The sequence below is a fragment of the Elephas maximus genome, chromosome 11 (genome assembly GCF_024166365.1).
Source record: "Elephas maximus indicus isolate mEleMax1 chromosome 11, mEleMax1 primary haplotype, whole genome shotgun sequence".
Lineage (NCBI taxonomy): Eukaryota > Metazoa > Chordata > Mammalia > Proboscidea > Elephantidae > Elephas > Elephas maximus.
The window spans coordinates 58495567-58512496 of NC_064829.1; the positions used below are offsets into that span (position 1 = coordinate 58495567).

At 44.8% G+C, this 16930-nt stretch overlaps 1 protein-coding gene across 3 annotated transcripts in view; it reads right to left on the bottom strand.

Moving 5' to 3' along the window:
- MYO5B (myosin VB) overlaps positions 1 to 16930 on the bottom strand; it is a 535083-nt gene that overhangs the window by 188777 nt on the left and 329376 nt on the right. For 2 of the 3 annotated variants that reach the window (XR_007519178.1, XM_049900178.1), the window contains exons 23-27: positions 16796 to 16880; positions 13902 to 14050; positions 12613 to 12732; positions 9949 to 10089; positions 5723 to 5791 (exon numbers count right to left, since the gene is read on the bottom strand). Coding sequence is in view for 2 of the 3 variants with exons in the window: in XM_049900178.1 (XP_049756135.1) it covers positions 5723 to 5791; positions 9949 to 10089; positions 12613 to 12732; positions 13902 to 14050; positions 16796 to 16880 (564 nt within the window). In the remaining variant the exon portion in view is untranslated. The remainder of the gene's footprint in view (positions 1 to 5722; positions 5792 to 9948; positions 10090 to 12612; positions 12733 to 13901; positions 14051 to 16795; positions 16881 to 16930) is intronic. The other variant, XM_049900180.1, reaches the window with a different exon arrangement.

The following is a 16930-nucleotide window of genomic DNA, read 5'->3' on the forward strand; positions in this document are numbered from 1 at the left end:
TAGGAGGTGAAATTGTCAGGACTTGGTGACTGTTTGGATATGGGAAGTGAGAGGGTAGGAAGAGTCTGGGATACTTGGACAACAGGCGATGCCGTCTATTGAGACAGGTAAAGCCAAGAAGGGGTTTAGAGTTAAGATGCATTGAGCTATGGAGATACTGAGCTCATGGGTACCCAGGACCCAGGAGATCCAATGAGCAGTTAGAAACATGGGCCTAGGAGTCGGGACAGAAGTCAGATGGAGGTAGACCAGCATACTGATGGTGATGGAGGTTTTGGGACAAGGTGTGGGGATGAAATCAGCAACAGAATGAGGGTGAGAGCAAGAGTGGGTCAAGGCTGAGGGCTCAAGAGTCTCCGCTCCAGATTCCCCATCGTGGCTGGGGCACCTCTGTAATCTCATAATTTCAACCGGTAGACTAGAAGGGCACCTGGGCTGGATACCTGAACTGCAGACAGAACATGTGCAATTTTTTTTTTAACTTTGGTATTTTCCTGGAGCGTATGCCATAAAGATGACCACTGCAAAGCAGGTCAGAGTTCACAGTGGAAGTGTGTTATCATCGGAGGTCACACAATTTCAAACCAGGAATAATTTAATCCTATATAAGATCAAACAGTATACCACAATTTTATAACTTAGTAATATTTCAAAGCAGTAAAATGGATTCAAGTTCCATAAAATAAGCTAAATTTGTAGAATCTGTTCAGTCTTACAAACTGAGCTGTCACAAACAGTAATGAATACTGTTTACTTCCTTAAAATTCTGGAGAGTTTTAATGGAACAGTTATGGATAGTCCAGGTCTCTCTTGCTCTCTCAAAAAAGGGCTCATTTCATCACAGTATTATTTATTTATAATAGTAAAATATGGAAACAATTAAAATGTTCAGCAATTGTAGAATGGTTGAGAAAACCGTTATAATCATGTTATAAAATATTAACCCATCCATTGAAAATCACATTTACGAAAAGCTTGCTATATGGAAAAATGCTTGCTATGTTAAGTGAAAAAAGAAGAATATAAAATCCTGTCTCCGTGTGTGTATAGGGAGTCCCTGGGAGGCACAAATGGTTAAGCATTCGACTACCCAAAAAGTTGGTGGTTCGAATGCATGCAGAGACACCTTGGAAGACAGGCCTGGGGATCTGCTTCCAAAAGGTCACAGCCTTAAAAATCCTATGGAACAGTTTTACTCTGCACACATGGGGTCGCTATGAGTTGAAACTGACTAGACAGCAACTAACAACAACCCTATATCCAGGTCTATCTGTAAAATCATGATCTCTACTACATATAAATAATACACATAGAAAAGGCATTGGAAAGAAATATGCAAATAGTATCAGGGGCTGCCTTGAATTAAGTGGTAAGCCAAAAAAACCAAACCTGTTGCCGTCGGGTCAATTCCGACCCATATCGACCCTAGCGGACAGAGTAGAACTGCTCCACAGGGTTTTCAAGGAGCAGCTGGTGGATTTGAACTGCCAGTCTTTTGGTTAGCAGCCATATCATTAACCACTGCACCACCAGGGCTCCAATTAAGTAGTAAGAATATGGATTTTTAAAACATTCTTTAAACTTTCCTATATTTAAAATTTTTTTCTAAGATGAGAATTATTTTAACAAATTTACAAATAAAATGAAAAGCTTTTCTTTAAAAAGAGGCATATTAAGGAAACAAATCACCAGAAGAACCTCCTCATTTGGGTCTCTTGTGGTTCATGCTCAACACCAGATAAGCCATGGTGCAGCCTCTCAGTGAAGATGAAAAGCACCAAGTGCCAACTTAGACTCTCAGCTGCTCTGCCCCCGCTCATGGTTTCTCTTGCACAAACTCCGAGTCTGTGAGCACAGTCTCCAGCTCCTGACTCAGCTCTGACCCACAGCGTGTGGATGAGGAAACACCAAAGCTACTGCTGCCCTTCAACAGGGACTACTTCCTGCCCAACCAGCTCCCAGGCTCTTCCTCAGCAGATGGCAGGCACCAGGGAGTGGTTAGCTGCTCATTTCGGGGGCCCCCAGCCCCTGCCCCCCGGCTCTCACCCTCTCCACTGCCTTCCAGCACTGGACCAAGCTCCTGACCTCTCGAGGGAGTCACGCCGTCCACCCCACCCACATGCCTTCAGCCTCCAGGGATGATGCTCTGCCAGGTGAGATCAGCCCCATGGACTCTTCCATCTTATCTAACCCCCACAGGTGGCTCACCCAAGCCTTGTGTGCAGCACCCAAGCACGTGCCTCTTCCCCAGAGCTGAGGTGACCTGACACATTACAGGAGGATCAGACGGAAATTTCTAAAATTGGAGGAATCCAGTCTTTAAGCAAAAATCACTCATGCAAAGGGCTTCCCAGTGTAGCCTCATCTCAAATCCAATTTGACAAGGATCAAGTTGGAAAAGAGCTAAGTAGCCAGATGTGTAACTCACCATTCATTATAGATCTTTGTCTTACCTCCTCAGGCAGAGTCTACACTTTGGAGAGCAGAGCACACCTACGACCTCTTTGTAGGCCTCAAAGCATTCAACGGGGACACACACTGCAAGGGTCACTAAATATAGGTTGATTGGATTTTGTCTAAAAGCCTAATTTCAATTATTATGAACAAATACTAGTTAGATGGCATTACGGTCCCATGAAGATCAAGGGCTGGGTCTAGAAAAGTGAGAAGCACCCTGGCCAGCTTCCTGGACATTCACCCTCCTTACAGCAGGTGGTTCTAAAAGGACATCCAGGACCAGCCTCCGTGACAAGCCCCTTAAATTAAGAAAGATTTCACCAGAGACAATGGAGGCAAAACCAGGTTTCAGAATCTCAGAATCGTGGCCGATGTCAACAGAAGCTGAGTGGAGCAGTTGTTTTGAGTTGTGGGGTTTTTGTTGAGTATCTTCTGAGCCCTTCCTGTGCTGAGCAGTGGAGATGAGGCCTGCAGGAACCAAACTCATTGCCATCAAGTTGATTCTGACTCATAGCAACCCTATAGGACAGAGTAGGACTGCCCCATAGGGTTTCCAAGGATCGGCTGGTGGATTTGAACTGCTGAACTTTTGGTTAAGCAGCCAAACGCTTAACCACTGTGCCACCAGGGCTTCCCTGCAGGAACCAGGCAGGGGGTACTTTCTCAAGGGGCAGCTGAATGGGAAGAGAAGCTTGAGCTGATTTTAAGACAGGAGGTGTGGAGGCAGGGCATCACTGCAGGGCTTGGAACTGGTTTATTCTGGTTCAAATCCCTGCTGAGGCTCTGCATTTCTAACAAGTTCCCAGGTGATGCTAACGCTGCTGGTTAGGGACCAATTCTGAGAACCACTAGGAGAGCCAAAACCAAAAACCAGACTCATTGTTGTTGAGTTTATTCTGGCTCATAGTGATCCTACAGGACAGAGTAGAACTGCTCCATAGGGTTTCCAAGGAACAGCTGGTGGATTCAAACTGCCTACCTTTTGGTTAGCAGCTGAGCTCTTAAAATTTATTATACATAAGAATCACCTGGGGATCTTGTTAACATGTAGATTCTGATTCAGTATATCTGGGGTGGAAATGTAAATTCTCAGCAGGGGTCTGAACTAGAATGAACCAGGTTTGAAGCCCTGCTTCACCAATACCCCAGCATAGTGGTTTTCAGAATCCCCTGGAGACTTAAGACACAGATTGCTGGGTCCCACCCCAGGGCTTCTACTGATTCAGTTGGTCGGGTTGGAGCCCAAGAATTTGCTTTCCTAGTAAGTGCCGGCTTGATGCTGACGCTGCTGGTCCCAGGACCACTCTGGAGAACCACCAGGCTAAGACCATCTTCTTAGTTCTAAAAGAACGGCAGGACTGATGACCAATAATCCTACCTAGTTTCACAGGTTCCTTTTCTTCCCCTGAAGCTAAGGCTCCTTCAGGAGAGGCCAGCTGAAGAATGGCCTTCAGGGTATCCCAAGCAAGGCCAGATGCATTTATCACGGCAAAAGACTCCCCAGCTCTTTGGAGAGTTCTAAATCTTTTACATATCACAGGAGGAAAAGAACTCTAATCAATAATTCAAGAAGGAAACCCCCACAAAGTGCCCTCTTTTTACACCATGGTGTGGCCCTTGTTGTTTAAAAAGCCATGGGAATGATTTAGGGCTCTTCTCCTGGGCTATGTAGCTGTCACCAGGGTTATTTGTGGGCCTATAAGTGGGGTCAGACTGGCTGACGCCAGCAGATTGGACAGATTCCTACATTCCCACATCTCTGACAATGGGAGAGGGGGCGGGGCAGCTTCAGGGCCCCTATCCTTTTTTTTTTTTTAAATTTTGGTGAAAATAGACACAGCAGAGCCAGGGCTAGATTACCAGATAAGCACAGTACCCACGGGCCCATCTGTGCCTTCCCACCCATCTGCAGTACACAGTTTCACCTGTCCCCCACCACAGCAAAGCCACGTGATAATTGGTCACCACAGATTGGGAAGTAAATACAATCAAGCCTGAGTGTACCTTGCTCAACGCAAGTCGGTGCATACCGCACTTACTGGTTAATCCACCCCTGAGCAGAACACACACCCGTTCATCAGTTTCTACGTGTACAATTCAGTAACGTTGGCTACGTTCTTCACACCATGTCACCATTCTCGTTGTCTCTACCTGTATTGTTTCACCATCATTGACTTAGACCTGCTACCCCCTAAACTGCTGACAATTGAATATCACATAGATAATTCTTTAAAAGAGCACAATGCTCATGGAGAGCATTCTTTACTAATTTTGCTAAATGAGTGTTTAATTTAAAGATGACTTCAGGGGACAATTTTGGTTCATGGTTTGAAGATTTTCTCAGAGTGACAGATTTGGAGGTTCTTCCAGTTTCAATAATCTGTTAACCTAATCTGTTGCCATCAAGTTGATTCTGACTCATAGCGACCCTACAGGACAGAGTAGAGCTGCCCCATAGAGTTGCCAAGGGGTGCCTGGTGGATTTGAACTGCTGACCTTTTGGTTGGCAGCCATAGCACTTAACCACTACACCACCAGGGTTTCCTCCAGTCTCAACAGCTCCAGTAAATTTGGATTCTGTAGGAATTTGGAATTCTGTTCCACACTTTCCTCCCTTTGATCAGGATTTGTTGATTCCTTGATCAAAGAATTCAGTAATAGTAGACAGTTCAGTGCCTTTTTTCTGTCCACTTCTTGCCGTGGGGCCTGATGCCTGTCACCCCCCATTACTGAGGCCTCCCATCCTCATTGAGCTTCGTCTCCCTGCAGGACAGAGCTGGACCCACTGGCTTTACATCTGTCCACACAATCTTGACTTTTTCAAAGCAATTTTATTCCAGTGGACACATTTTATTTTAACTGAAACTGCATAAGGTAAGTTGAGGCATATATCATTGTTTCTTGTAGTAAATGGAAACCCTGGTGGTGTAGTGGTTAGGAGCTGTTAACCAAAAAAGATCAGCAGTTCAGATCCACCAGGCATTCCTTGGAAACCCTATGGGGCAATTCCACTCTGTCCCATAGGGTTGCTATGGGTTGGAATTGACTTGACTGCAATGGGTTTGATTTTTTTTTTTGGTTTTGTAGTAAATAAAAATTTTCCTTCATTTCAAGGGTGAAGAAACTGAAGCATGGAAAGGGGACATTACCTTCTTCAAGATCTAGTTATCAGCAGATCAGGGCTCGGGTCTGACTTCCTGATCCCCAGCTTGTTATCTGTCCCACAGGGTGAGAGTTCAAGGAAGCTAGTCCCCAAGAGTCTTACCTTTAGGCTATTATAGGCCAGATCTGTATCCTGGTCCAAATCGATGTCAGTCTTTGGTGGTTCCACCTGCTTGGTAAAAGGGACAGAAAGGTGAGCATGGACAACAGGGCAGATAATCTGCAGAGGTATTTCTGACCACAGGAGCCCTGGTGGCACAACAGTTAAAGGCTCAGATACTAACAGGTCAGCGGTTCAAGCTCCTCCAGTGGCTCTGAGGGAGAAAATCTGGTGATCTGCTTCTGTAAAGATTACAGCCTAAGGAACCCTACAGGGCAGCTCTACTGTCACATGGGGTCACTGTGAGTCAGAATCGACTTGACAACACACAACAATACCATTTCTGGCCACGGTCAATACTTGCTCACTCCTGCCTTTGCATCAATGTCGAGCACCCACACCTGTCACAAGTCCCCTTCCTTCCCATCTTCAAAATGCAGCTCAATACTTAAGGCTACCAGGAGGCTGGCCATAAACAGGCCCCCCTGCCCACTGTCCCCCACCTCTACAACTCTATTCACATGATCCCTACTGGCACTTACAGGTTGAACATGTATTACATTATGAGACTTCTATACTAATTAATGGGGTTAATGAGTGCTCTTAATTTTTTTCTTACGCTTATTTGGCGGTGGGGAGGAGGGATGTGTGTGCACATGCGTAATTATTTTCCCAAATAAATTGTGAGTACCTTCGGGAGGAGCCTTTTCCTCCAGGTAGAGCCTCTTCTAACAGGTAGGACAATAGCTGCTCAGTAAATGCAGTCTGACATCAAAACTTCAAAGCTACTGGATACGGATGGCAATAACTGTGATACTAGCCCATTAGGACTCAGCTGAGCCAACGATTCCTACATCATTCGGCAGCTGTTGGACTTCAATTGCCCAATGAAAAGGGGTAGAAACAGCTTCATAAATGGTTAATGCTTTGGGTGATTTCAAGTAGTGGGTTGTAATCCTTGAATAAAATGAATTTTTAAAGCTAAAAACTGACAGAGTGCTTAATTAGATTTTTTACAGTGCTATCAACCTTTAAAGGAGCCCTGGTGGCACAGTGGTTAAGCACTTGGCTACTAACTGAAAGGTTAGAGGTTCAAACCCACCAGCTGCACTGATGGAGAAAGATGCTGCAATCTGCTTCCATAGAGATTATAGCCTTGGAAACCCTATGAGGCAGTTTTACCCTGTCCTATAGGTTTGCTATGAGTCAGAATCAACTCGACAGCAATGAGTCTGGTTTTTTGTCTGGTATCAGCCTTTAAATCCCAGGCAAGGCCACCTTCAGCTGTGGAAGAAATAGGTGTACCTCAGGCTGAGAGACAGCGGCTGGATCTGAGCATCTATTGCAGCCCCTTGCAGAACAAGGGCTCTTACGTTGACTGCACTGCTTCTGGCCCTGCAACCTGTGGACAAAGCCCTCCAAGGTACCAGCCGCTGCTTCACCTCCCACCAGTGGTATAGAGGGATGTGACTGGTCTGGGTCACCTCTTGGTCTGCTGCCTGGGTGAGAGGCCTTCACTTCACTCTGTGGAGCATGGATCTGCAGCAAAACCATGGGTAATGGTTGAGTGTATCAGGTTCTTGGGAAACAGAGATTGGCTACTTGAACTCGAGGAGGCTGTAGAGTATGAAGATGGGTTGGCAGGCCTGTTTCTAAGTAGGCAGCCTGTTGGAGTCACCCTGGTGGCCAAGGTGACTTTACCAGGTGTGGGGAAAGGGAGCTAGGTGAATGGGGGTTCAAATACACTGACAGCCTGATTGGCTGTCATAGAAGCCCCTGTCATTACAATGGGGTCAGCTGCTCCCACATGGATGGCACATCCCACAGCCTTCCTTGTTACTCCTCATAGTGTGGCTTCTCTCTATGGCTAAGACCTTGGGTCATCTCTCCCCAGGATAAAGGCTCAGGTTGGTCAGGACTCTTTTGGGGCCCAGGCAGATTCAAGAGCATTACCTGTGCAACCTCAGTTTCAGGTGCTGGAGAGGGATTCCATGCTCTCCCCTGCCCCACTCCTTTCTTGCTAAACTGACAGAAGAAGGTGATTCTCCTTCAACAGAGTACCCAATACACATTACAGAGCTATGGTCCACGCCTACTGTTCCAATTCTTGATCAGTACTCATTTTTTTAAGAAAAGAGCTGCCGTTTGTTACTTGGTATCAAGGCATACAGAAATCCTGAAGCCAAATTTCCAAAATTATTTGGAATTTCTGTGGTGGGGAACCTGGAGAATAAGCTCTTGGGTTTAGCCGGGTCTGGGAATTTTCTGTCAGGTCTTGTCTGATGTGATCTGTGCAGCTTTTCATATATTTGACTTGTGATGGCTTGCCTGCCCCGGCTGCTTCTCTTCTAATTGAATGAGTCATTTATAAACCTAATTCTCTCACTCTCCATCCTGAACCTAATCCACCTGAGAGATTTAAATCCCTCAGCAAGATTTACCTCCACACTTACTGCTTGGGAAAAAGCCCAGGAATTTCCTAGAATACAGATCAGAGTCTGCTGCACATTTGACGGGAAAGGGAAAATGGGGGGTGGGGCCGGGGGGAGGGTATCAAACCCCACGGTTAGTAATTTGGGCCTAAGGATAGGCCAAAGGCCTTTGATAAACCCACGATGAAATTAGTTCATGATATGATGCATGTCAGAACTGGCCTGTAAACCATTAGAGGTCAACCCTCACATAGATAGCTGCCAGTGAATTTTAGGGCCTTGTACCTCCAAAAAGGAACCCTAGTGGAGCAGTGGTTAAGTGCTCAGCTGCTAACCAAAAGATTGGAGGTTGGAACCCGCCAGCTGCTCTGCAGGAAAAAGATGTGGCAGTCTGCTTCCATAAAGATTTACAGCCTCGGAAACCCTACGGGGCAGTTCTACTGTGTCCTATAGGGTTGCTGCGCATCAGAATCAACTCGACAGCAACGGGTTTGGTTTTTTTATAGGTACCTCCAAAGAGATGAAAGTGGCTTTTACCTCCTTACCACTGTTATATTCAGTGGGCTCTCTCTATTTCTGTAGCACCAATCTGTTTGTACCCAACTTTGCATTTATTTAAGCTCTACTGAAGTTATTTTTTCACTTTTCACTAGTGTTATGTCTGGTCCTCCCAAACCAGATTATAAATTCCTTGATGGCTGGGGATTTCTTTAAAATTTTTATCTCCTCTTGTTTAATTAGCGTTTTGAGCACCTACTGTGAGCCTGGCACTAGCATGGTGCTGAGTGTAGCATAGGTGCCCAATGGGTCCCGCGGGTAGAGGGAATACTTCTGGGGACACTAAGGTCTCAAATAACATTCTTTCAAGACCCAAGATGCTAGTGATAATCTGGACTGAGATGAGGGTGAAGTCATGGGAAGGAAGGGGGTGAGTGATTGGAAACTTGGTCTGCTTCGACCCCATGAGGCTAAACGCAAGCTCACTACAGAGTCCAGGTTTGAAAGGGCAATCAATTTTCTCTGCTAAAATTTGACTTCGGCTGGTACAGTCATGCATTGCTTAACATCCACAATACGTTCCGCGAAACAGAATGTTATGTATTTGGATGTTGTATGAACACCATATTATGTACAGGCAGTCCCCAGGTTATGAACATCTGACTTGGTACAATCTACAGTTATGAACCAATCCCTGTAAAGCCTATTATATTAAAAATTCGAGGTACATATAATGGTTTGTAATAACAAATACGCACTACTTTGCGACACACATCAAAACATTACTATTATTACTACTGTATTATTATGTTAAAGATGTTCTCCAATCAGGATTTCTGAACTCTATCATAACCTTATGGAGCCATGGGTGTGTATGCAGTCGGACTTTGCCTCAACAGCTGTTACGCTGTGCATGGCTGTATTTATACTTCCATTACACACCCTGGTTCTCCTGGCCTGAGCACCTCTCTTCTCAGGCCACAGCTGTGCAGGAAATCATCCGCCCCCTGAACAAGTGGGTGATGATGCTACAGACTCCCCTTAGCCTCAACAGTGGAAATTCTTTTCTCTGGGGACACTGGGAATCTTACTCCTGTCCAACTGAGGTGGCATGGGGCACTTGAAAAGATGACTTAGTACGATTCCAACACAGGATGGAAGCTTTTCTCTGAAACTCAACATCAGCATAATCCCATGTGGTCACACCCTGTGACGCCAGCCATGGGAGGAGTGTGCTCGATCTGCTCTGATCCCAGCACCCTGAGGCATGTTCCGAGGGCCAGCAACCCCTCCATGCACCTGGACTTTCTTGCCATCCTGCTGCTCTCTCTTCTCCAGCTGCACCTGCAGCTTCTTCCTTTCCTGCTCAAGCTCTCGCACTCTCTTCTGTAGCTTCAGGAAGACTGTCATGTCCATGGCCGCCTTCTCCAGGCCGATTTCCTTCAAAGGAAGGTAGAAAGCAGGGAAAAGGTTTCAGCAGCGTAAACGCCTTAGTGAAAATGCGGCACCTGACCACCTATCTCTGTATCAGCTCTTTGTCCTCTCTCCCCTCCCAAACATCAATCCGTGCCTCAAATACAAAGCTGCTGCCAACCGTATCATTTCTCATATTAACATTGGTGCTCCAGGCTCACTTTCTGTCTAGATAACATCTAAGTCCCAGCCATTTATACTCCTCCTATGTGAGCTACTTAAAACGACCGATCATATATTCTAGAGCAAATGGATAAAGACACAGCCACTTTATTTGGAAGTTAAAAGAGTTCACTTCTAGAAAATGGCCTCACAAGGGAGAAATTGTAAAACTTGGGACATAATGCTTCCTGATGAAGAATCAATGTGGTTACTAATCACTGCAAAGGTGCTCATCAAATATCACTTGATTGCACCCTGAAACATAATTTTAGCCATTAATAGCCATGTGATGATTCTTGGCCAGCCTAACGAACCTAGCATTATCACCCTCAATTAACTTAATCGGAGAACTATTTATCATTCTAGCATCATTTTCATGATCCAATTTTACCATTCTCATAGGATCACGCTTTCTCACCGTGGAGCTCATTTATCCAACAGAATTTGAAGCATCCATTTCCCACTCCATTTTTTTCCTTTCAGATTCCTGCCTGGATGTGCCCTTCAGGGTTCTGTAACGTGTGGGTGTGCGTGCACAAACATGCCCATCTGCCTGAGTGTGTACCTCTGTGAGCATACCCATGTGGATTTTTTTAAGTACATGTGTGTACATGTGTGACAATATAATTGGGTCCTGCCAACATTTAATGAGTGCTTCATGCTTAGCCAGTACTGTGCTGGCTGCTCCGGCTGATACCAAGAGCCCGTCTCAGCTGCCTTAAAGAGCATAAATCCACTGGCTTAAGTGCTTACATCTGCATGCAGACAGTCACATACACAAATATCTGGATGGTGAGTCTGGAGTTCAGGCTGACGGGAGCCTTGGGAGACTAGAATAGCAAAAATTGAGAGCCTTAAGCCTGCAAACCACATGGAGCTGTACAGACAGGAGACCTTGTACCCTGGGGACTGCCTTTTCTACCCTTCCACCCTCTGCTCTATCACTCTCCCTTATTGTCCTTGATTTTTCTTTATAGCACTTAACATGCCTGCACTACATTACAGAATAGTTTGTTTAGCTGTTTAGTGTCTCTCTGACTCCCCATGAGACAAGCTCTGCAAGGGCAGGGCCTTCTCTGGCTTGGTCACATTTGCCCCTTCAGCTCCAACCAGCAGTGCTGGCACGTAAGTGCAGGCTCAACACACATTTGCTTTTTCTTTTTTCTAACTGCCTCTTTAGAGAAACTTATTGTGCTTTAGGTGAAAGTTTACAGCACAAATTAGTTTTTCATTCAAAAATTTATATGCAAGTTATTTTGTGACATTGGTTGTAATCCCCACGATGCTGTTAGCACTCTCTCCCTTTTCCTTTACACCCCAGGTTCCCCGTGTCCATTCATCCAGTTTTCCTGTCCCTTCCTGCCTTCTTGTCTTTGCTTTTGGGCAGGTGTTGCCCTTTTTAAAAAACTATTTGTGGTAAAAAATATATAACAAAAAGTTCGACATTTTAACCATTTTTAAGTGTATAATTCAGTGACATTAATTACATTCACCATGTTTGCTACCATCACTACTTATGTATTTCCAAAAACACCCCACACGTTTATTTTTACAACTGTCTCTCCTCTATTCCTATCTCCAAGCATTTCATGAGGTTTTGTGTGCTTGTGATTTTCTTCTTCTCGGATGCCAGAAGAAAAATTGTGTCTTTGTACCTTTGACAAAATTACACACAGACCATAAGGTCCACTATGTGGTACATTATTTAGTGACTCTAAGAGGCTGTTACTGGCAAAGGAAGTCACTCAGCACACTTCCACTCCAAGTATTTGTTGTTCTCTGAATTTTCTCCAGTTTCTAAGTCAGGAAGGAAAATTTTCTTGGGCATTTATTGATGTCACTATATGCGCTGTAATATGAAATAGGGACGATAAGCTGTATCTATTTTAACGACTTAGCTGCTCCTTCTTAAGCCACCCCTTACACTCTCTGCATCAGCTGTGAGTTTTGCAAGAGGAATCAGTTATCGACCTTCTTCCTTTCTTCCTGCATAGTAGGTAAGGTGAACGATCGTGTATCACTTTGCACAGTAAATGTTAATTCTAGAAGATTGTCTATAAACTCACTGCAGTCTGAGGGCTCCTGCTACCAAGAATTAGGCCCTGGGTACTCTGGTCACTACCAACAAATATTAAACCTCTGTTGGGCAGCTCCATGCAGGTAATAAATGCTTCCTCTGAAGTACAGACAGCAGCCAAGAGCCTACATTACTGACATCCACCTGCGTTACTGACATCCACCTGTGTTACTCATATCACCTGCGTTACATACATCCACCAGTGTTACATACAGCCACCCACGTTACATACAGCCACCCGCGTTACTTACATCCACCTGTTGGAGGGCATCCTCTGTGTCTCCGATCTCAGACGTGGAGATGGAAGGGTAATTGGAGTCAGATTCTAAGCTACTTTGGTTTGATGGGTTCCGCCTGTGGCCTGGAGTTTGCTATTGAAGAAAATGTGAAAGCTCATTAATGACAAAATAACATTAATAAACTGTTCATTTCCAAAGAGCAGCAGGCCATGGAGTTGGCCTTCTGCCTCCCTTGTCAAGAAGAACAGGTGTCACTATTCCTTGGAATGATGGCTACGTAGAGCTGTCCCCACAACATGTTTCACCTACTGTCCTTCCAGTTGTCCATCTAGCTAACTAATACAACGATTAGAAGGGAGCACGGCTCTGGTGAGAATTGAGCTCTTTGTCTCTTAATGAAATGCAAACCCACAACACTTACAAGGGCAATTTCTCTGGTGAAATAAGCCTTCCTCCCGGTCTCACCCTCAAACGGCACAAAGGCACTTCACTGGCCTCCCTCCTGAAACGGATGCTGAAAATCTGCCCCTAATGACCCCTTCTCTTCAACCTGCACTCCAATTTTGTTTATGAAAACAGTAACATATTTGAAACTTTGCCATTTATACCGTTCATTTAAAAATACCACCCTCTCCCCCCCTTTTTTGCATCTGATTTGGCTTTGAGAGTGAAAACTGAGCTTCCTGGAAATTTTTAGATTTCTATATATGTTCTTCTTCAGCTTCTCTTCCTCGTTTCTATGCAATTAACTTATTCAATCTTGTCCGAATATGCATTTCTGAAGGGAATGTTTATATGGGGTAAAAAAGAATGACTGAGGTCCTAAAATGTCATGAAAATGTTCCTACGCCAACTGCACCTCATCAGTGATGAAGAGAATGATCAGATGGGGGTACAGGCTAAGGCCACCTAGCGCCTCTGCAGCAGGCATTAATGAAGTGGAGATTACAACTCCCTGACACCACTGCTGTTCCAACGCAGAGACGGTTCCAGAAAGGGAAACAAGAACGATAACACGTACACCTGGGGGGAATGCATAACTGAGATCTTTCTAAGACCCCGCAGTCAGAAAATTGTCCTTAGGAATGAATCGCCCAGCCCAGCTACTTCCTATGTAGAACCTCTCCCCAGGAGTGGCAAGAACAGATGCTGGAAGGCCCCCCTGTTCACGTGGCACATGTTTGGTGAAAGCCGATGGTGTATCAGAGCTGTGCAGGGGCTGGCGCTAGATGAGAACAAGGGTACCAGGTGGATGGGGGCTGGGGGCAGGCACAGTGGGGCAGCAGAACCACGCTCCTTGCCTTTATGATGGTCATCTCATCCTGAAGGTTGTCATATCTCTGCTCCAAGCGTGAATATTCCTTCACGAGGTTCTGGTACCGGGTTCGTTCTTCCTCCAGATCTTTCTTCAACAGGAGATTTTCCTTGATAGAGTTCTGGGCAAATTCATCTGGAAAGGAGGCACATTTAAGCTGCAGTTTTGCTTTCTGAATGGATTCCCCTCACTTGTATTGACTCACGCTTGCTGATTAATCTCTTGTTAAAAGGCTGCCCCGGCAAGCCCATATGAATCTATTAAGCTACCTCACTTACTACAGAGAAAAGGGGAAGCTCATTACTCTGGCTTAAGTCTTCAGAGAGGGGCAGAAAGAGCCACCCTGCTCCTGGGTGACTGGGGAGAGATAAGTGGGCAGCACTTGGGAGAACTCGCCTGGTTAACCAAGGTTTTGTCCCCAGTTTCTTCCCTATTCCTGGGTTTTTCAGGTTGTTGGAAGCCAGGGAGAAAGCAGGAGATTTAAGAGGAGATAAGGCCAAAAGGTTAGGTTGGAGGAGGGAGGGTAGGCAAATAGATAACATGAACTGTTCATATAAGGGAAAGGAACAACTAAAAAAATTTTTGTTGTTCTTGAAAATATATACAGTACCCCAACTTCTACATGTACAATTCATTGACGTTGATTACATTCAAGTTGTACAACCATTCTCACCCTCCTTTTCCAAACTGTCCCTCCCCCCTTAATACAGACTCATTGACCCCTAAGCATTCTATCTAATCTTTTGAGTTGCTATTGTCAACCTGATCCCATAGAGATAGTTCTTTAAAAGAACACAATGCTCAAGGCAGACATTCTTTACTAATTAAGCTAAACTACTGTTTTTTTTGTTTTTTTTTTTTACTGTTTGGTTTAAAGAAGATTTAATGGAATATTTTTGGTTTAAGGCTTAAAGATTATTTCAGGGCAATAGTTTTGGGGGTTCATCCATCCTCCACAGCTCCAGAAAATCTGGATTCCACAAGAATTTGAAATTGTGGAAAGGAACATTTATTTATTTATTGTGCTTTAAGTGAAAGGTTACAAATCAAGTTAGCCTCTCATACAGTTATACACACCTTGCTATGTACTCCTGGCTGCTCTCCCCCTAATGAGACAGCACATTCATCCTCTCCACCCTATATTTCCCAGGTCCATTCAACCAGCTCTTGTCCCCCTCTTCCTTTTCATCTCGCCTCCAGATAGGAGCTGCCCACATAGTCTCATGTGTCTACTTGAGCCAGGAAGCTCACTCCTCACCAGTATCATTATCTGTTTTATACTCCAGTGCAATCCCTGTCTGAAGAATTGGCTTTGGGAATGGTTCCAGTCTTGGGCTAACTAAGGGTCCAGGGACCATGACCTCCAGGGTCCTCCAGTCTCAGTCAGACCATTAAGCCTGGTCTTTTTATGAGAATTTGAGATCTGCATCCCACCGTTCTCCAGCTCCATCAGGGATTCTCTGCTGTGTTCCCTGTCAGGGCAGTAATCGGTGGTAGCCAGGCACCATCTAGTTCTTCCGGTCTCAGGCCGATATAGTCTCTGGTTTATGTGGTCCTTTCTGTCTCTTGGGCTCATCTTTACCATACGTCTTTGGTGTTCTTCATTTTCCTTTGCTCCAGGTAGGTTGAGACCAACTGATACATCTTAGATGGCCACTTGTTAGTATTTAAGACCCCAGATGCCTCTCACCAAAGTGGGATGCAGAACGTTTTCTTAAAACATTTTGTTATGCCAATTGACCTACATGTCCCTTGAAACCCTGAACCCTCGTCCCTGCTACTCTGGCCTTCGAAGCATTCAGTTGTATTCAGGAGACTTCTTTGCTTTTGGTTTAGTCCAATTGTGCTGACCTCTCCTGTATCGTGTGTTGTCTTTCCCTTCACCTAAAATAGTTCTAGTCTACTATCTAATTAGTGGACACCCCTCTCCCTCCCTCCCCATCCTTGTAACCATCAAAGAATTTTTTCTTCTGTGTTTAAACTTTTTCTAGAGTTCTTACAATAGTTGTCTTATATAATATTTGTTGTAAAGGAAAAAATTTTAAAGGAGAATTTAAAAATGTTTTATATTTTCAACAATATTTTATGCTGAGTGGGCCTGTGAAGTCATTGAGTTCTATTCTCTTGTGACGCAGAGGAGGAACCAGAGGACAGGAAGAGGAGAGGGATTTGCTTCAGGCCATAGTGAGCCTGCAAGAACTCGGGTCTGCAGACTCCTTCTGCTCCTACACAACCAAATGGTACACGGGGATTGAAGGTGGCCCAGGAGGTGGCCGAGAGAAGTCGAGCTGGGATCTGATTCATGGCCTTCTCTTCAGCAAACATTAACAGATGACTTACTGGTTAGAAGAAACCATGGCAGGTACTATGGATGCCAAAGACACGATTTCAAAACAGCGATAAAGGCAGCTCCCGGGATGCTTGCTGTATGTCAAAGCACCACAGTAATAAGCATGCCACATGTAGTATTACTCACTTCTCAGAGGAGCCCTCTGACAGCTGTACTATTATGTCCATTTTGCAGATGAAGGAAGTGAGGACTACAGTCATAAGTACCTTGCTCAAGGCCACACAGTAGCATATGGTAGAATCATGATTTGAATCTGGGTCTCTCTGACTCTGAATCCCACAAAGTCCCACGTGTCACACTGTTCAGTACATGTGTGTCTCACCTTATCAAACTCTTGAAATCAAATGTCACAGCAGGACCCTAAAGATCACCATTGTTTTTTTTCATTTCTCTTCTATTAAAGCCCATTTCCAACTGCAGCATCGTAACTCTAATTGCATGCTTACCGGGAGTCTCTTGGGGACATTTGAAGAAAAATAGTGGAAAAGAGATTAAAACTCAAAACAGAAATCAAGCACTTTGGTACTTACCTTTAGATTGGCCCAGTATTTGGTTGTTAAGCTGTTCTTTCTCATCTTTCAAGAGAGCATTTTCTTGCTCCAGGTCTGCCACTCGCTGAAAGAGAGAACAGGGAAAAATATTTCCCCTTGTGACACTCGCCAAAG